The sequence below is a fragment of the Equus quagga genome, chromosome 3, assembly GCF_021613505.1.
Source record: "Equus quagga isolate Etosha38 chromosome 3, UCLA_HA_Equagga_1.0, whole genome shotgun sequence".
NCBI classification, from domain to species: domain Eukaryota; kingdom Metazoa; phylum Chordata; class Mammalia; order Perissodactyla; family Equidae; genus Equus; species Equus quagga.
In genome coordinates, this window is record NC_060269.1 from 113513725 (window position 1) to 113533952 (window position 20228).

A 20228-nucleotide genomic window follows, 5' to 3' on the forward strand; every position below is an offset into this window, starting at 1 on the left:
CTTATTAATTTATTATTATTGTTATGAGTATCGCTAGAAATCAGGTCTCCCGCTTCCAAGTCTATATGTTCTTTGAAAAAGCAAATGGGGGCAAAATTATATTCTTAGAAAGATGTAGGCTTCAGTTGCCGAAAACTTCTACTTTCCATTCCTTGAAGCTGATTGACAATTTAAATGTTGTTTGTCCCATCTCCAGTCCCACCCCAGATTGGTGAGAAATCGCTGATCTCTCCTGTGGACTCTTACCAGTACGGCATCACTCAGACGCTGACGTGCACGGTCTATGCCGTGCCTCCCCCTCATCACATCCGCTGGTATTGGCAGCTGGAGGAAGAGTGCACCTACAAGCCCATGTGAGTAGGGCCATGCCCTCTTTTTGCCTGCCATTTTGCATTTCTTATAGCCAAGCTATGATATGACTCCACTCTAAGCTGAGAAGACTATTCCTAAGAAAGTTATCCTTCAAGTGGTACTCTTAATCTCCTTCCATCTTTCTCTGTCTCTTATGTTTTAAGAGATATCTTTCCTTAGGGTATCTCACTTTGAGATTAGCTAGCTGTCTCTTCTTAGGTTAGCCCTGATGTATACCTCTCCAGATGTAGGTTCTTTGCTCAGTTTGCTAATTGCCAGTCTTTGGTTTTCCTCTTTATCCCAATCAACTGGTGAATAGCACACTCTCCTTATCTGTGAGAAGTCCATCTCAGAGGAAGTGCTGATGGATGCGAGGGAGCGATAGACCTTGCCACAGCCCTTGGAGTCTCAGGCCCAGCTTATCAGGTTCTAACACAAGTCCAGACATCCTTAGGAAAAAAAAACAACAACAAGCCACCCACCACCACCCTAAGCACTTCACTTCCTGTTGTTGTTTTTGAGATGACCACTACTGGTTTCTTCCTCAGATGCTGACCATTTCCTATACAAAGGCCACAGTCCCGGAGAGATTACTTTTAGAAGCCCAATGGCTTCTTAGTTTCCTTGCCTTCCTTTGAACTAAGTTAACTTGAATTGTCTTGTCGATCCAATTTATGAATGGAGGTTTGTTCCCAGAATAGCTGCTTCCCTCCTGTATCCTGAATGAATCTACCTAGAACCTTTTCCTTCATTGCTGAGGCCTATTTTTAATTGGCGCCAAGTCTTGTAAAGTGGTAGGATGCACTGAAAGTTACTTCTAAGAACAGAATAATCAAAGTCTGACTCCTTTCCTTCCTATTGATTTGAATTAAAGAAAAATAGAATCCTAACGTGATCTGTTATCTCTTTTTTATAGCGAAGCTGCCTTAATGACAAACCCATACACTTGTAAAGAATGGAGAAATGTGGAGGACTTCCAGGGAGGAAATAAAATTGAAGTCAACAAAAATCAATTTGCCCTAATTGAAGGAAAAAACAAAGTGAGTTTGAAGTTCTTTAATATGAAAATCTCTCTCTCTCTTTCTCTTTTATGGAAGAATGGATGGATGGAGTGGAAGCATGGTGCAATAGTATGTGAGGAATATTGGAGATTGATAATCAGTTGAATCGAATGATAAAATACTAGCGCATTAAGTCAGTTTGAAAACACCATTGACTTTTGGAGGCACCAGTGACTTATTAATAATTTATCAGAGGAAACTGAAGCACATATCTCGTTAAATCTATACATTTGTTGTCAGATGATTCTGATCTTATAAACAAGAAAATGGGACAATGTATGTAATATTGTGTTAAAACACATTATTTACTTCATGGTTTCCAAAGCCCGTTTTGTACAATGTGTGAACTGTACCAGCATAATTATAAGTGCCTGGCTTTGAGGGGGTCAGTGCAGTGGTGTGAATGGAGTGGGGAGGTCGTGGCAGTTGTGGAGGTTGCTTAATTTCACCCTGCGTGCATGGGCATAAACACAGCCTCTATTGTTGATGGCCTGGGATTTGTTTTTTTCACAGACTGTAAGTACCCTTGTCATCCAAGCGGCAAATGTGTCAGCTTTGTACAAATGTGAGGCAGTCAACAAAGCCGGGAGAGGAGAGAGGGTTATCTCCTTCCACGTGACCAGTGAGTACTCTCGCAGCTGGGTGCTAAACTCTCTAATACTTTATAGTCCTTGCCATTCCTGTGAGTGGCGTGGCATTTAGGAAGAGCATTTGGATTGATAATTGGTCATCAATTAAATCTCCTCAGGTAGTTCCTGGGCTCATGTGAAGTCAGTCCATCTGACTTCACTGGAGAAAGTGTGGCTTCCCACATGCTTTTTAACTGCAAGTCCTGCATCATACTTATGTCTGAATCATCAGAGTCTAGCATAGTGCTTGGCATCTTGGGCTTCAATCAATATTGGTGGGTTTGCTGCTGAGCAGTTGACAAGGCTGGGTTTTCTGGAGGCAATTGTAACGACGTAGGAGCCATGCCCTCCCAATGCTGTTGATTTTGTCTGTTCATCTTAGATCTACTGCTAAGCTTTAGCTGACTGGACTAGATAAAATATTTCCGACTGGGCTAATTCATTGTAATAAATATAGCTTTAATGGCATTGAGTGTTATGTGTTAATGAGGAACTAATCTTAAAAATTTCATGTTATGATTAGATATTCTGCTTTAGATATTTTTTTGATTTCTTTTTAATCTTAAAAACTGTATTAAGAGCTTGAAGTAGTGATTTGATAAATATCTGAGGAATTCATTTACATTTCCAAATAATACGTTTTGGCAAAATAATTCATTTTAGGACCTGAATTGTCTAGTTTGGTTGTTGTCTTATATTACATCATCTAAGATTGTAGAGCATCGCTTCTCTTGGTGCCTTATGTCAGTGTCTGAAGGCAACAAGAAGACAATAGGGTGCTGCCTGAGTTAAGTCATTCCTGATAACCACGGGTTTTACATTTCAGGGGGTCCTGAAATCACTCTGCAACCTGACACCCAGCCAACTGAGCAGGAGAATGTGTCTTTGTGGTGCACTGCAGACAGAACTACCTTTGAGAATGTCACATGGTACAAGCTTGGCCCACAAGCTCTGCCGATCCATGCGGGGGAGGTGCCCACGCCTGTTTGCAAGAACTTGGATGCTCTTTGGAAAATGAATGCCGTCATGTTCTCTAATGGCACCAACGACATTTTGATCCTGGAGCTCCAGAATGCATCCTTGCAGGACCAAGGAGACTACATCTGCTTTGCTCAGGACAGGAAGACCAAGAAAAGGCATTGTGTGGTCAGGCAGCTTACAGTCCTAGGTAGGGAGGCAACTCTGGATCCTCCAGAGGCAGTCGGAAGGTCTTAAATGTAGTGCTTTCAGGTGCTGTGTGAAGATTACTGTCCTCCAGGAGCTAATGAAGTAGACTGGTACACACTTTCCGTATTCATTGAAAGACCTTAAGGCAGAGAGAAGCTAACAATGGTGAAGTGATGTATTTAAAAGAGAAAATAGAATGGTTCTTTTCAACGCCGATGGTGGGGTAACTCACTAGTGTCTGCAAGGGATTAGCGTGAACCAGGGAAATTTCTGCCTTATTCTTGGGCATTCATTTATTTAAGTAGACCCATGTTTGTGGAATGCCTACTCTGAGATAGGGGGGTGCCAGAAGTTCCCAGTGGTGAATAGGTGGACAGGATGAAAACTCAGCCAGCCACTGGACAGTCGTAGCACAGTGAGCTCTCCATGTCCATGAAGACAGGAAATGTTTTCTGTTTTACTCCTTGCTGAGCTCCAGTCATAGAACGTAGTGGCACATACTCGCCGTTCAATAAGAGACGTGCTGCACGAAGAGTGTGATGATGGGGTTGTCAAGGACCTATGAGAGCCCTTGGGAGGGTGCTGCAGTCAATGCCTGTACCTCTGCTTCGTCCCATGTGGTCCAGCATAGCTCAAGGTCAACGGGATGATAATTTTAGTGAGCAGATAGCCTTGTAAATTCCTCCTGGAGCCACTCTACACTTCATCTAACCTTGTGCCTTGCACAAAAGCTGTGTAGCCACAGCTCTGTCTCTGGGAAAATCAGGCAAATTTGGGGAATTTCTCTTTGTGTCATTTCCCTCCATTTTCTCTTCTCCTTAGCGTCCCTTCCCAGTTTCTAGGATGTATGTGTTCTCTGTTTTTCACTGTTAGGAGGGGAGCTAACCAGAAACTAATCTATAACAGTTTTAGAGGAATAATATCATTTTCAGAGGCCTTGACATATTTTGAGAGAGATCTTCAGACAGACACCAGGACAGAGTTTGCTGGTGTTAAGACTCAGGTGTCAAAAAAAGAGATATTTTTGGGTGAAGTCGTCCCTAGGGTCTTTCGAATCACACCACATATATGACCATGTTTTTTCTATTCTGCTTGGTGGCTGGTCTGGTTTCAAGCTAGTGGAAGGATTCAGAGAGAGAAGTGAAGGAGGCTCCTGGCCTTGCCGTACCCAGGAACTCTGTGCTCACAATGGGCTAGTTTGCCTCCCTAAGGACTCCTAAGTTGTTTTCCAAAAAATATTCTTAGAACTAGACTAGAGTCCAGTACCTTTGTTTAAACCCCAGCGTAGGTCACTGGTGAGGTAATCTCATTTTGCTGAGTGTTGAAGCAGATCCTTTCAGCATGATTCCTTCTGATGTTCAATTGGTTTGGATAAGATATTTCCAAAGTACTTTGATGATTTGTAAATTTGAACAAATTCCCATGGGCCTCATTTCCTTTAAATCTTTGACTTTCCTTAGGGAGTTGTTGTTTTATTTGTGTTTTAGTGGAAATAGCATTGGATTGTTAGTAACAGAAATAGTATAAACAAGTTTTGTAAAAAGTGCCGAATAGATACAAGGCACTCTGTTTGTTGAACTGCACTGAAGTTTCGCACTTTCCAAGAGAAACATGGCAGAATTCTAGGGTGTCACTGGCTAGCACTTTCATGGGAGGGAAAGTTTCCCCTGGGGAAGCCATATTTGATTAGAGGTGAAATCCATAAAGGGGACACTGAACCTTGATGTTGTGATGTGATTACCTGCTAGAATCACAAATATGGATGTTCAAAGAGATGCGGTAACCTGTCTAAACTGTCCTGAATTATTTGTTTCCTTTAACTTTACTCAGTGACCAACAGTACTGTCATTAAGCTCTGTGCATTTTCTGCTTGGTAAATTGACAATTTATTGTTGACTAAGTTTAAACTGCTTAAGAGTTTACTGATACAAAACCATTTCAAAAGTTACAACTCACTGTTCTCTACTTTTCATGTGCACAGAGCGCATGGCACCCATGATCACAGGAAACCTGGAGAATCAGACGACAAGTATCGGTGAAACCATCGAGGTTTCGTGCACAGCATCTGGGAATCCCCACCCACAGATTACGTGGTTCAAAGATAATGAGACGCTTGTGGAAGACTCAGGTGAATGGAATATGTTTGTCTTTGGTTGCAGGATTTTCCTGGAGATGTTATCTAAAACCCATATTATTTCCTGGTTTGTTTTAGATAGAAAAAAGCAATATTAACGTTTAGGTCTGACTCATGTCATGGAGTCAGAATCAGAGTATTCAGAGCGTGTTGAATTCTCATGGAAGCCAGGGGTAATGAGTTAGCAATTGATCCTATATGACTCTTTGGAGTGAGATAATCGCCCAAGATAAAGGGGAATATTTATATTTTTAAAATTTTCCCTGAAAAACTCCACTAGGCCACATCCTAAATAAAAATAATCATTCTTCTCCTCTCTTAGGCATTGTCCTGAAAGATGGGAACCGGAACCTAACTATCCGCCGAGTGCGCAAGGAGGATGAAGGCCTCTACACCTGCCAGGCGTGCAGTGTGCTGGGGTGTGCAAAAGTGGAGGCATTTTTCATAGTAGAAGGTCAGTGGGAAGTCATAGACACATCAGGTGGTTTTTAAAAACCAGCTTGTGTCTTATGTCTACTCATACACTGTGGGTGGGAGGATGCTAGGTGACCTTTCATATTCTTTGTACTTGGTACATTTTCTACTATAAGTATATATTATTTTAACAAGGAAACATAATTAATGTTATTTTAATTCTGCTTGCTTCCCATTTTCTATGCCTGCATTTCTCATTGTGGAAAAATTCTTAGCCAGGCAGGCTGAACATTCTTCTTTCCCTGAGTCTTTCTTTCTTTGAAGGAGTTAGTTAACTTGTTAGGGAAATGATGCTTCCATATTTATTTGGAAAAAGCAGTAGAATTGCTGCCTAATCTTGAGAATCAGTGCTGTCCGGATAGTCACGAGAGTTCGTAGTTTTCACTGGACTACAGATAATGAAGGTTCGTTTGTGAACAATAGACCGTTGCATCTCTGCTCTGGAAATTTGGGGTCCTTATATAAATGTGAAAGGAAACTTGTGTATATATGCAGGAATGATGTGAAATCTGGCATTTTCTCAGATGGGAAAGGTAATTTGCGACAGAGTATTTTATCTTCAAAAGTATATTCCTATGTCTTTTTAAAAAAGTAACCCATCACGGGAACAATGAAACCGTGTTATGTGGTGGAGGAATGGTATGCAAGGGGAAGAAAGAAGGATGGTGATAGATGGAGAGACTGATGGATTTCTCTGAACCCATCCTAACTTGTCTCTCAACGGCTACATTTTACTGTCTTTAATCTGTCAAATCTATATTGTCAAGTATTGCTTCTCAGTGCCTTGACATGTTTTCAAATCGGTAGGCTTATTACCATTTCATAAACTGCGCTTGCAAATAAAGATTTCGAGTGCATGAAATAAATAAAGATTTCAAGTGATATGGTGGTTTTGTCACTTCCAAAGTGCTTCATGTTTTCGGACATGTCCTAAAGGGACTTGGAATTCTGCCCTGTGCTCTGCCTCACCTCCTTTTAGCTGTCTGCAGCTGGTTACTGATGCCTAACTAGGTAATGTTGGCACAGAGGTTATATCTGCTTCTCACTCCAAGAGAATACCAAGAGAGACGGAGAGATTTAGTTCTCCTGTTTGGTTCCCCAATGTTAATATAGAAATGTTAATACACAAACTTACATAGACAATTGAATAGTTGAACTTTTTATTATGTTTATGGACTTTGAAATCTCTATGTATGAATAGAGAATTACTTTAGTAGGACCACCGGAGAAACAAAATCTACTTCCAAGCATCCTTGGTGCTCGTCTCTCAACTGTTAACTGTTACTTTGCTAACTAATTAATTACCTATCCTTCCGCCTTCTTGAGGCTGCTGGGGGCCACTCCCACAGCTTGTGGCCGGGTTTGATTCTCCTTGCACTATCCAGTGGGAGACCCTAAGTGACAACTGCTTCCTTATCACTTCTTTGCTAATCACTCTCAGTGGAAAGCCTCCTCTGGACTTAATTTCTCCTACTCAGAGCTGTCCTCTGGAGCCCTGAGTATCAACAGCTGTCCTGCACACCTCTTGCTTTTTCTCATCTCTTTCCTTTCGGGAGTGGTGTTAAACTCATCTTGCCAGGCCATGTGGTATGCGCTCATCTTGGCTCTCTCTCTTTTCCTCTCTCAGGCTCCTGCTGCACAAGGACAGGGTAGTGTAATGGTTAACCGGTGCTGGACAGACCTTATTTAACTCTTCACTATTCCACTGACTGGCTGTGTGCCCTCGATGAAGTAGTTTAACTTCTCTGAGCTTGTTTCTCCATCTGAAAACAGGATGTTGAGGAGATCAAGTTGGGTTGACATAGTTAAAGTGATGAGCAGCTAGTAGGTGTGTGATCATCAGTAGCTCTCTGGGCAAAGGACTACATTGATTTCTCTACTTGGACCTACATTGATTTCCCTGCTTGGTTTCTTAAACAACCCTTTCGTAAACTCTACACAGATCAAAACACAGACTATCAGCGTAAAACCAGACATTTATTTTCCCCAAATAGAAATACTTCTCCTTCTCTATAGAACATGATCTGCTTTCTGTCCATCGAAACTGCTCTTCCTCCAAACACTTTGTGTTTGTCTTTGAAGACATGAATAGTTCTATTTTTAATTACTTTAGAATTTTATTGCTGGAAGTTTTTGTGAGCAGTGTTTTGCAGGCCTTAAATTATCTGTTAGGAACGTGATAGACTTCCTCCAAGTTAGAGGCTCGTGACTGTTATCGTCAGGGACTTTTCCAAGTTGGTCGGCTTGGGATCTTGCTTCAGTGCTGACCTTTGTCATCTTATATCAACAGGTGTGAGTTTCCAACGGTCAGTGCTCATTCACTTGTGTCTTTCCAGGTGCCCAGGAGAAGACGAACTTGGAAGTCATTATTCTAGTAGGCACTGCTGTGATTGCCATGTTCTTCTGGCTACTTCTTGTCATCGTTCTACGGACCGTTAAACGGGTAACAAAATAATTTCCCTCTCGTCCCATACGCGTTGGTTTTCATGATTAATGAAAGCTGACTGGGGCTCTGTGAGTTGTTTTTTCCCATTGTTATTGGCATAATGGGCATAATTTTATTTCAATACAATAACATTCTTGCCCACTTTCGTTTGGCTGGACCACTGGGCTTTAATTGATAGAAACCGCTAGAGAAGAAAAGGGCTTGGACTGTCTAGTATAATTAAGATTTAAGAACTTAATTCTGAGCTCATTTGGGGGTTGAGGGGACACTGGAAGCAGGATTATAATGGGAATACTCTCACACTCCGTGAGTTTTGTTAGAAAAATGAGACATCAGCAATGGGGCTTCTATAAACAAAAACAAGCACACAAAACAACAGCCAAACAACAGAGTGTGTGTGACTGGAAGGAATAATGCTTTCCAGGCCAACGGAGGGGAGCTGAAGACAGGCTACTTGTCCATCGTCATGGATCCAGATGAACTCCCCTTGGATGAACACTGTGAACGCCTGCCTTATGATGCCAGCAAATGGGAATTCCCCAGAGATCGGCTGAAACTAGGTGTGTTTTCAAGTGATATTAATTTGATGTTGGGTTTCCTGGGCCATCTCTTCCTTCTTTGGGATGATGACAGGTCTAGTCTATTCAAATGTTGGATTCTGATTCAGAAATATGCATTCCATCTCTTGCATTTGAGTAATCATTCATTGAGTCACTTAGAAGTGGGGTCCCTGTTTAATCACCCAAAGCAGGACATGTGGAGAGGGGAGGGGGAGGTAGGAAATAATTAAGCCAAGGCAAGGGAGTAAACTGGCCTGTCCGTGTTACACTGGACTGCACAGTCACCCCATCTAGTCGGAATCTCTGAATATCACTTCGGGGGTGTGATAGTCCAAGACTGTTTTGTCGTTGCTGTCTTTGTTGACTGTAGGTAAGCCTCTTGGCCGTGGTGCCTTTGGCCAAGTGATTGAAGCTGATGCCTTTGGAATCGACAAGGCAGCAACTTGTAAGACAGTGGCCGTCAAAATGTTGAAAGGTAAAAGCAAAATTATGTGCTGATGTTTCCCTCTATCTGTTTCATCCCATCTTCAAACACAATGTGAGGCTTGTCTCAGTGCTTCTGTGGCTAGGAAGGCCCACCAGCCAAACATGCGGCCAGCCGTTAGGATGCCTTTGTGCAAATTAGAAGAAAAGTTCCTCTTTTGTAGCCTTAGGCCTGGATGCGTGGCCGGGCAGGCAGAGTTGGGGATGGTTTTTCAACTTCTCAATTCCCTACGTTGCCTGGGAGCCCTTGTGCAGGGCGCAGCTTGCACAACTGTACTTAGTGGCCTGGCTATAGGAAAAAAACCACCTTGGTTATATCAAAATTGCTTTTTAATGTATTATGGTACATTAGTAAGATAATTATAGACCATCTAGAAATATGGAAAGAAATTTGATATAATAAGTAAAAATAGTAGAGTGCAGGGCCTGGCCCAGTGGCATAGTGGTTAAGTTCACATACTCTGCTTCGGTGGCCCAGGGTTTGCCAGTTCGGATCCCAGGTGCGGACCTAGCACCGCTTGTCAAGCCATGCTGTGGCAGGCATCCCACATATCAAATAGAGGAAGACTGCACAGATGTTAGCTCAGGGTCAGTCTTCCTCAGCAAAAAGAGGAGGATTGGTGGTGGATGTTAGCTCAGGGCTAATCTCCTCAAAAAAAAAAAAAAAAAAATAGTAGAGTGCAAAACAGCATGTTCCCTAGAATTGGAATATGTGAAAGATTTTCACATATAAAAAATACTATGGAAAGTAAGAATGGTTGTAGTAGCAAAAAAGGATTATGGGTGAAATTTTAAAGATTAAAAGCTTTACAAACAATTGTTAATTTTAATAGTAATGGACTTCTGGTCTTGCCATTTTAATTTGAGGAGTTGGGGCATAGAAAGCTCTTTACTTCAACTGAGATGTGCTTTCTTTGATGGAGACAATGCTACTGACTCTTTGCCAATAGATCTTGTACATTTTGAAGCCATCTCTCTCCTTTGTCTGTTTTCCTTTGTGCCAAGGGGATATGTCATTTTGCAGTGGCTTGTCAGAGCCCGGTGTGTGGACCATGTCTGTGAATTAGGGAAGTGTCCTGGTCTGTTCAGGATCAAACTCACAGTCTTAGCCTCATCAACCTCATGTGCCAACTGGCCTTGCCAGCTGGCTCTTGTTAAGTTTCCCACTCGGCAGATTGGTGGGAACTTCAGCATAGCCACTAACGCACAAGGATTTAATACATGGTGTTGCCTCCTTACAAGGGAGCACTGAAATAATCAGGGCCTAAGAAGCATGGTAAACCTGATACATGAAAATCCAATTTTGTAAAAGAAGAAAATCTGGGCATGATTCCATTTTCAGATGTATTCTCCACTTCGCAAAAGACTTCACAATGGATTCCTTTAAATCTTAAACATTCTGGGTGCACTTAAAGTAAGAATTTGATCTAGAGTTAGAAAACAGAATTTATACTTGACCTTTAGGGAAATGCACCTGGTCTGTAAATTGGGTGACAGTTGTATTCTCCCTGGAGGGTAACTTGCACAGATCTATGCAGTGGTAATGCCCGCATTTATGATTTCCCTCTTTGCTCTGTATCTGTAGAAGGAGCAACACACAGTGAACACCGAGCCCTCATGTCTGAACTCAAGATCCTCATCCATATTGGCCACCATCTCAATGTGGTCAATCTTCTAGGTGCCTGTACCAAGCCAGGAGGTGAGTGCCTGTGGATGGTTCTGGCTGCTTGATTTTGGCGTTCGCTCATCTGCTGGTATTTAAAGGAAACCACCCAACTCCCATGGCCCTGAATTCTTTAACTTAGGAGATTTTGCCAGATTCCTAGATATAAATATATTTCATGGAGGTTTAGTGGGCGCTATATTCTAGAACTTCCTGTGAATTAAAAAATGACACATCACTATAATACAGTTTGTTACTTGTGTAATACGTGTTCAGATGAGAAAAGTAAACTTCCCCCAAAAACTTGAAAGCAAAGACTTTAAGAGTAGTTCCACCTAAAATGGAGTCATTTTAGGTGATTATGTGGGAAACTGGGTGGATTTTCTTCTGAAATTTGGTTAATCTAGTTGTGGAATTGCCTTTTGGGGAAAGAAAGGCTACGATATAAGGGGATTGTGACCAGCTGATTCCTATGATCCTGTCCCCAGTGAAAGGTTGTAGCCTCTTCTGTCATATTTTCTGGTTCATCAACTTAAACATTTAGTGAGAAACATGAGTGAAAACATATTTTCCTTTCCTGGCGTGCTGTGCTGTCTGCAGGGCCACTCATGGTGATTGTGGAATTCTGTAAGTTTGGAAACCTGTCAACTTACTTAAGGAGCAAGAGAAATGAATTTGTTCCCTACAAGGTATGTCGTTTCCTAACTTACCTCGGGACACGTTGTCAAATGGAGGGAAACTCAAAGTGGTACAGGTTAACTTTTTAGTTGAAATTCTGTGAAGAACTTGTGAGGAATCTTCTCACATTGCCTCTTGGCTATTGTAACTTCCTCTTTTACCTTCTGGGAGACATATGATTCTCGTGTTTTATTTTTGTGACTTCAATCTACTGACTCATTATGGATGGTGCCGGAGGAAGGGAGAAGGTGGGTGTGATTAAGGAAAGGGAAGGACAGCTCTGGATTATTCTCTCTCTCCACTAGCCAGATTTGGCCCTATGGAGTGTCAATCCCTCTGTAAAAAACACCCCAATGTTGGAAAAGGTCTGAGTGAAACTTGAAACGAGGCATTTATCTCTTTAAGGTACAGAAGGAGCTAGGCTTTATGGAAGAAAATCAATTATGTAGAACACTTGCCCCCAATTTTAGCCCAGTGATTCCATAATCCTGAAATGGATGTCCTTCTTGTCTGCTTTTAATAGTTATAATTTTTTTCCATAGTTTACTACATTTTAGAGATCTTTTCTGTGTTCAAAGAGTTTGTTCATTTGCTTCTTTACAGACCAAAGGGGCACGATTCCGTCCAGGGAAAGAATACGTTGGGGAAATCACTATGGATCCTAAACGCCGCCTGGACAGTATCACCAGTAGCCAGAGCTCAGCCAGCTCTGGATTTGTTGAGGAGAAATCCCTCAGTGATGTGGAGGAAGAGGAAGGTACCTGCCATTGATTCCTCAACACTTAAAGGATGCTCTTATAGGAACAGACAAGGTGACAGGGTGTTACAAGGAATTTTGTTGTGGAAAAGTCCAATACTACCTAATATTTGAAAGAGACCTGAATTTCTAGACTGCCTCCATTCAGTCTCCCCGAAAGTAAAGTGTGGAAGCCCTAAGTAAGTAGTGGGCTAGGTTGTGGGGCAAAGCATGGCTGGCCTGAGAAATCTTGGTACCGAGGAGAGCTAAGCAGTTGGCAGCAATCAAACCAGTGCTCTTAAAATATTGGTTCAGCATTTATTAGCAGCAGATGTTAAGTGCTATGTTCTGGAAGGGCAAAGGAGGCTCTCTGGTGGTTGATTAGCCTCCCTGTTGCCCTAAACAGTTCAGCCTCACATAGCGTACTTCACCAGCACAACAGAAGTCTTTCAGTTAATCATACCCAAGCTTCTGCAAGGCAGTGAGGGGCCATCTGTTGTTTCTGCCCCACCCCAAGTGGCGTGTCAAGTCTTCCTTCCAACCATACTTCCTCAGGGGAGTCTTGGTAAATACACTTTTCTTTATCCAGTTGTGCTTCCAATGATATTTTAGTACTCTTTGTGAGTGGAGCTGTGTTCCCAGCCTAACTTTCAGGACTTCTTCCGGCTCCGGGATATACTGTATATCTCCTTGCCTCAGAAGGTGCAGAGACAGCTCCATGGATGTAGAGATGGGGCTTCCTGACAGCTGGCATCTCTTGAGGCATGAACTTAGAATTCAGTTATGAAACAGTGGAAGAAACCCACTTTTGTTTCCCTTGACATGAGGTCAGAGAGAGAACTTAAAACTGACTTCTTTCCCTTAGAAGCCAAGCGGGGAGGGTGAGGCTGGAACTTGGTCTAGAAGAGCAGGGGGAGGCTGTCTCCTCAGGTCACCCGTGTAACTGGGTCCACACTGAGTGGGGCCATCTCTCCTCTATCCTTCTCCCTCACAAAATGGTGGCCAATGAGCAGGAAACCCAAGAGAGTGAGGTAGTAAGTTGGAGTAAAAAGGGCATTGACCTGGAATTTTGCCTCCATTTCTTCATTTGGAAAATGAAAGGGTTTCACTGATTGTTCGCTGAGAGCCCTCTAGCCCTAAGCATGAAAAGTTATTGAGAAAAAGGTTTGCAGCCTTTTTAATACTTACAAGGTTATTATTACAACTGAGTTTTCATTTACTCTGGTATTTGTCTTCAGGAAAGAAACCATCTTATCTTATCTGAATGAATTTAAGAGATCATGTTGAAACACCCATTAATGTCTTAGTGTTTATTTGTACCAGTTGCAGGGAAGTAAATACCACTAGTTTACATAAATTCGTCTTTCTCTTGGGGTTCCTGTCGTCTCTCATTCATATCCTTGGAGGAGAAAAGCGTTTTCGCAGGCCAGATTTAATGTGTTTACAGCACTTTCTCAGCTTGAAATTGAGAGAAGTAAATACGTTTCTGGTATTTTTAGTTCTCCGTTGTAGATTATAATTTGACCTTTGGCCTTTGTCCTAGGACAAAGGCTGGAGAGAAAAGATTCAAGGACCCTGAATATTGTTGTTTTATTTTTAGAGTCCTTGATATGAAACTATTGTTTACCCCTCTGGGTACATGAAAAAAACAACAGCTTAAAACAGCAAATTTGAGAAAGTCCTCTCTCACTCCCTATTATTTATACCAATTTTACCTCCATTCTGCCTCCTGGATTTGTTGGTTCAATTTGGCTAAAATAGGAAAAACCAGTATTTTTGCTAAGGGGTATGATGAAGGCTAATAATCCTGGGATTGAGCATATTTACAGAAGATAGAAGCATTTTCTCTCTGGTTCTGTTTCCTGGAATTTAACTCCCAAGTCTGAAAATGATCATTACTCTAACAAACTTAGAAACAAACAGTTTGGTGGGGGCAGGTACTCATCGCTGGCCTCCCGCATCTTCCGACAGTTTCTGAAGATCTGTACAAGAACTTCCTGACCTTGGAGCATCTCATCTGTTACAGCTTCCAAGTGGCCAAAGGCATGGAGTTTTTGGCATCACGGAAGGTAAGACACCTCGAGGGGAAGCAAAATATCTCTTCAGATCACAGATTTGAAATAAGGTGTCCCACTGGTGTTTGTTTGGGACTGTAATTCATTCACAGCTCCTTGGGCTCTTAAAAGAGCTCTACTAGGGAGGCCCCGTTTCTGCTAGTTAAGGCTGTGTAAGGATTTCGTGAAGTTAATTCATGTGATAAATTCTTATTGAGCATCAACAAGCGCAGGCAGTGTTCTAAGCGCTCAAGATACCGTATGAACCAACAGGCAAAACTCTCCGCCATCCCAGAGTTTACATTCTGGTGGATGGAGCAAACAATAAACCGTATAAACAAGTGAAATACAGCACAGGTTAGATGAGAGTAAGTGCTATGGAGAAAAATAAGCAGGAAAGGGTTATAGAGTATACAGAAGTGGTATGTTTGTGTGTGCATGTGCTTCCGTGTTTGTGTACATTGATTTTAAACAAGGTGGACAAGGAAGGCTTTAGAATGTGACATGTGAGCAATGACCTGGAGAAGGTGAGGGACTGAGTCTTGCAGATATCTTGGCATAGGAGAGTCTATTTTTAACTTAATTTACAGTCATCACCATCCATCAAAAAGTATTTGTTGAAGGAGTATAATTAGAAACCAGGAAGGACAGGTTTCAGATGAGAGCGATTAAAAGAGCTAAAATTAGAAAAGTAGGTCCCACAAAGGCTGAGGTGGGGACGTGACAAGTTACAAACATTCCAAAGGTTGTAAACACCCGTAGGGGGCGAGGTTGGTTCCCTCTGGAAAGGGTAAAATCGGTGGTTTTACACTAAACAGGAAAAATTCAAATTAGGTTTCAGGAGAAATTATCAGTTAACAAAATGCATTTCTTGCAGCCTCCTGGGCAGACAAAGACTTAAAGTTTTTGTTTTGGTAAATTAGAGTGGAATTCCTAACCCATTTCTTTTTCTGAAGTTGAAAGCTTGACCCAGCTCTCAGAGCCTCAGGATCTCAGATGTTTCTGCCGGGGAGCTCTTGTCTTCTCTCCCCTAACAGGAAGGGAGAGAAGTGGGGTCTTACAGGGTTTTCCCAAAGAGAGAGGCCCTTTGCCCTTCTTGGGGATTCTGATTTTATTTTATTTCCTTTTAAAGGCCAGAGCCTGCCATTTAGTCAGGGTTCCTTTCAGCGATTGGAAAGGGAATAAGGGGACATCCTCTACCCTCTCTTGCATCTACTGGTTGATTTCTTGAATACCACTTGCTTGTTGGGCTAAAAATGGAAGCTCTTTGGGTGAAGGGAAAGTAGGAAGGATTGTCTATTTCTTGCGCAATCATGCTATGCAATGTGCTTTTAAATGTGCCTCATTCAGAGGCACGTGCTATACCGATGCGAGGTGCGGGGTGGTAAGTAATGCCCAGCTGGCCTGAGCGCTCCTGCACTGACTTCAGAATTCTCGTCTAAGCCTCTTATTCATTTCTAGATGTTCTCCAAGTCTCTTGTTCTCTCACAAAGCTACGGGGGCGTGGGGGATGTGGGTGGAGCTAAAGCTACTTGGTAGTGGGAAGGTAGATGGTTAGGGTCTATAGAGAAGGGAGAAACTGACGAGCAGAGAAGAATAGATGGAAAACCAGGGAAAATTCAGCTTTCCTTTTTAGTGCACTGGAGGATCAACTGGGCCAGTGAGAGGCTAAAATTGCTTTAATAGACCTTTATGATAATCCAGCACTTTGAAAACAGGATGAGCCACACTGAGAACTGTTTATTAGGGCCGGTCCAGCTTAAGTTACATATGGAATGGGGGAACCAGCAAAGGGCACCAAACCACCGAGAGCCCCTTGTTTCTGGTTTCCGTGCATTCACTCAAAATAAATCCCATTCGCGGGCCTCCTCAGAATAACACGTTTTAACCGTATATGGTACCAGGCAAAAGGGATGTGTGGATGTGACCAGAAACACATTCTTAATTGTGTCCAAGAGAAGTCTATTTATGACTCCATCATCATACTATAACTTAATTATTTAACTGCAAAGTCTGGGGCTGTTTATGGGATAAGCAGATGTGTGTCTCAACAAAACTCACAGACTTTTTTCCTGAAGTGTTGAAAAAAGATATTAACCCAGTGCTTGTTAATCAGTTGGTTTTTTGATGTGGGTTTTTTCTTTTTTTAAGCATGAGGTCACAACAGATGTAGAAGAGATCAGCTGTGCTGAGACCTAATGCACACACGATTCTTTTTGCAGTGTATCCACAGGGACCTGGCAGCACGAAATATCCTCTTGTCGGAGAAGAACGTGGTTAAAATCTGTGACTTTGGCTTGGCCCGGGATATTTATAAAGACCCAGATTATGTCAGAAAAGGAGATGTAAGTTTCAAAATAAATGCAGTGATCTGTTAAGTTCCAGAATTCAAACTCCTCTTAGCAAGCTTCAGGACCTGTGTTCAGGAGCAAAGGAAGTTTTTTCTTCAGATATTTCCTAAGTTGGTTCTGATGCCTTGTCTTCTAACCTCTTAGGCTCGCCTCCCTTTGAAATGGATGGCCCCAGAAACAATTTTTGACAGAGTGTACACAATTCAGAGTGACGTGTGGTCTTTTGGTGTCTTGCTCTGGGAAATATTTTCCTTAGGTAAGTCACTTCTTTTGTCCCTCCATCCAGACTCCAGATAGAATGATAAAAGTCAGTGGCCCCAGGGTGCCTTTCCCTCCCCTGTAGTCCACCTTCATTGGGTAAAACTGACTTAGAAGCTTTGGATTGTAAAATTAAAAAAAAAAGAAAGAAAGGAAAAAATTATATATTATATATATAAGAAAGGAAAAAAAAAATATATATATATATGTGTGTGTGTGTGTGTGTGTATATATAGGTGATGAGCATGTTCAAGAATCAGGCCGGGCTCAGGGATTTCTAGAACAGAAATTGAAATCAAATAATGTCCCTTTCCTGTTTTATTTTAGGTGCTTCTCCATATCCGGGAGTAAAGATTGATGAGGAATTTTGCAGGCGATTGAAAGAAGGAACTAGAATGAGGGCCCCTGATTATACCACACCAGAAATGTAAGACTTTAACAGTATCCTTCTTTCCTCTTTCTTTGCTCACAGAAGTTCTCCCTGCTTAGAAGACTTTCCATTATATTTCCCTCCTTCGTGGCCCAGTTTGTGTCTTACTTCTCCCTTGAAGTCTTCCTTGATAATCTTAAGCACAGAGTCGTCTCTTCTTGAAATGACAGCACTGTATCTGTACTAACCAGTTAGTTTTTATTAGATGTTGATTTATGTTTTGTTTTCTATACACACTTGATACTCCAAGTGTAGGGCTCTGTGTCTTACAGAGAGTTTTGTATCCCTATTTAGCATCTTGGCTCATGGTAGACTCTTTATAAATGTTAACTCATTCAAGTGCTTATTTTCAGCATCAGATAAGAAGGAAAGAGGCAGTTAATGACATCAGTGTTTTGCTTTTCTAGGTACCAGACCATGCTTGACTGCTGGCATGGGGAGCCCAATCAGAGACCCACGTTTTCAGAGTTGGTGGAACATTTGGGAAATCTGTTACAAGCTAATGCTCAGCAGGTTTGTGACCTTCATCCTAGATGCTTCTACAAAGAGTACTTAGGTGTCAAGGGCTCTCTGCTGCCCAGACCATCTTGTGGCCACCATGCTGTCCTCTCAGCCACTGAATAAGGAGCCATATTCTTCCACATCTGAACACTAATGCTTTTCTAGAGGCTATAATTACCCTTCTAGACGGTGAGATCCTAATTCATAACCCAGGAGCAGACTACTCTTATTCCCACTGACTTATCTTTTTATTGTTTTCAGATGGTCTTTTAAAGTAAAAAACAAACCAAAAAACACGCAAGAACTTGTTGATCCACAGAATATCAACAATGGGTGGAATTTCAAGGAACTTTTAATACATTCTGCAGGCAAAAACACATCTGAACCCTGCAAAATAGATGGCTTTTTCTTTGGTAAAATCCCAGGCCCCCATCACTTCCACTGGAGGATTTCAGAGTGGTCGTCTTTACCATTAGAAAGTTATTTAATCTCCAGTCAGACCTCTCACTGCAGTAAATGGAAGCCAATTTCCTCCTGCTTTTCTTTTGAACAGCTGGGCGACAAGGGGTCAACAATTGTTTTTATCAATAAACCTTCCAAACATTTAAAGGTATCAAATTGCCCTTTACTTCTTTCTCTTGATGAAATAATGCTAAATTGTGCAACCTTTTCTCAGAAGACCCATTTTCCTGCACACTTATTGCTTTTCTCAAGACTGTCATCAGTTTTTCCATTGCCTTGAAATGTAAAGGCTAAAATTGGAATGACATGCCCTTTAAAAGACCTGGCTCAGGTGGATAGGGCTTTGTGAAGAAATGATTTCTCAGCTCTGCGTGGGTCTGACCACAGCTCGCTTTGTCTTCATTGTAGCCACACTTCTTTGTAGTCCACTTACCTGTCTTGTTTTTCGTTGACTCCTTTAATATGCCTTCATCTACACATCCCTTTCAAGTGCCCTTTTGTTTTTGACAAACCGTTTCTCATGTTGACTTAAAGTTCTCCATTCAGATCTGAAAGCAACATACCCCGTAACCAAGAAGCCCCCATGGCGTTTGTTTCTCATGAAAAGACTCTTGAAGGACTGAAGCCATAACAATAGCACTCTGTGTTTATTGTTTCAGGATGGCAAAGACTACATTGTTCTTCCCATATCAGAGACTTTGAGCATGGAAGAGGATTCGGGACTCTCTCTGCCTACCTCACCTGTTTCCTGTATGGAGGAAGAGGAAGTGTGTGACCCCAAATTCCATTATGACAACACAGCAGGAATCAGGTACTGTATATGGTCAACATCCCCTGGAGGTGGCAGGGCAGTTTCAGGGTCATCTTGGGGAGGAGGGGTGGAAGGAGACGTTTTCTAAAGCTGCTGCATCCGGCTTCCACATCGAACCTTAGCCTTGAGACGAATGTAAAGGAAAGCGCTCCTTGAAGAGGGCCTGGGTAGGTGAGCTTCTTCCCATCTGTAGTCCACATTGCTGCCACGGCTCTTCCTTTCAGAATTCTAAGCCCTGCAGCTGCAAATAGCTGGCATGCCACAGTTTGTTAATCTCCAGAAAAAGAGACCCATTTTACAAAGACATCTGTATTTAAATTACCCCCGTGTACTCTTTTATTAATGTGAATTAAATGGCTTAGGAAAGATTCAGGAAGGAAGAGTTCTATGCATATGTGAAAACACACTTATGCCTCTCTGGCTGGGATGCAGTATGCCGTGGGGATGCGCCCTGACTTAGACTGGATAGCACATCTTCAGAAGCCCCTCCCAAGCCTGATAGTCAGCATTTTATTTGCATAATGGGACTTCTGGGCTTATTTGAAACACATGCCCTATAGTCCTTTCCTGATTTGTAAAAGGGTTCTGAAGGCCGCTTTCTTTTTTTCTCTCTCCCAGCACCTGTGCATAAGGAAAAAGTTGATATGACTTTCCACGATATGATATTAAAATTGCCTTTTACTAAGCCTGGGACTGCTTCACTTTGCTTTGTTTCTTTTCCCAACCCTTGGGTGTTTTCCTAGAGTAACTGGACCCAGGCTGCCCTCTTGAGTGCTCTGGCTGAGGGAGGGGCACGGAGCTCTCGCATGTGTCCGGCTCTTGGCCGGGTTGCCAGAATGCAGCTGAGGCGTCACCCTGGCCAGGATGCCCCAGAGAATCACGCAGGGCAGCAGGAACCTTGCGATGAGAGAGAAGAAAGCTCAGCCTGGTTAGAACAAGTGAACTGCCCACTCTATTTGTGTCAAGAACCTTCGGCATT

At 42.2% G+C, this 20228-nt stretch overlaps 1 protein-coding gene across 1 annotated transcript in view; it reads left to right on the forward strand.

The window, feature by feature from the left end:
• Positions 1-20228, forward strand: part of KDR (kinase insert domain receptor) — a 43222-nt gene that overhangs the window by 14983 nt on the left and 8011 nt on the right. Inside the window, exons 10-27 of the mRNA XM_046656492.1 lie at positions 197-353; positions 1268-1391; positions 1926-2034; positions 2868-3209; positions 5190-5336; positions 5665-5796; positions 8153-8259; positions 8687-8822; positions 9193-9297; positions 10891-11004; positions 11569-11657; positions 12250-12403; positions 14354-14451; positions 16659-16781; positions 16932-17043; positions 17373-17472; positions 17883-17988; positions 19098-19249. Of these exons, the coding sequence (XP_046512448.1) occupies positions 197-353; positions 1268-1391; positions 1926-2034; positions 2868-3209; positions 5190-5336; positions 5665-5796; positions 8153-8259; positions 8687-8822; positions 9193-9297; positions 10891-11004; positions 11569-11657; positions 12250-12403; positions 14354-14451; positions 16659-16781; positions 16932-17043; positions 17373-17472; positions 17883-17988; positions 19098-19249 (2407 nt within the window). The remainder of the gene's footprint in view (positions 1-196; positions 354-1267; positions 1392-1925; positions 2035-2867; positions 3210-5189; positions 5337-5664; positions 5797-8152; positions 8260-8686; positions 8823-9192; positions 9298-10890; positions 11005-11568; positions 11658-12249; positions 12404-14353; positions 14452-16658; positions 16782-16931; positions 17044-17372; positions 17473-17882; positions 17989-19097; positions 19250-20228) is intronic.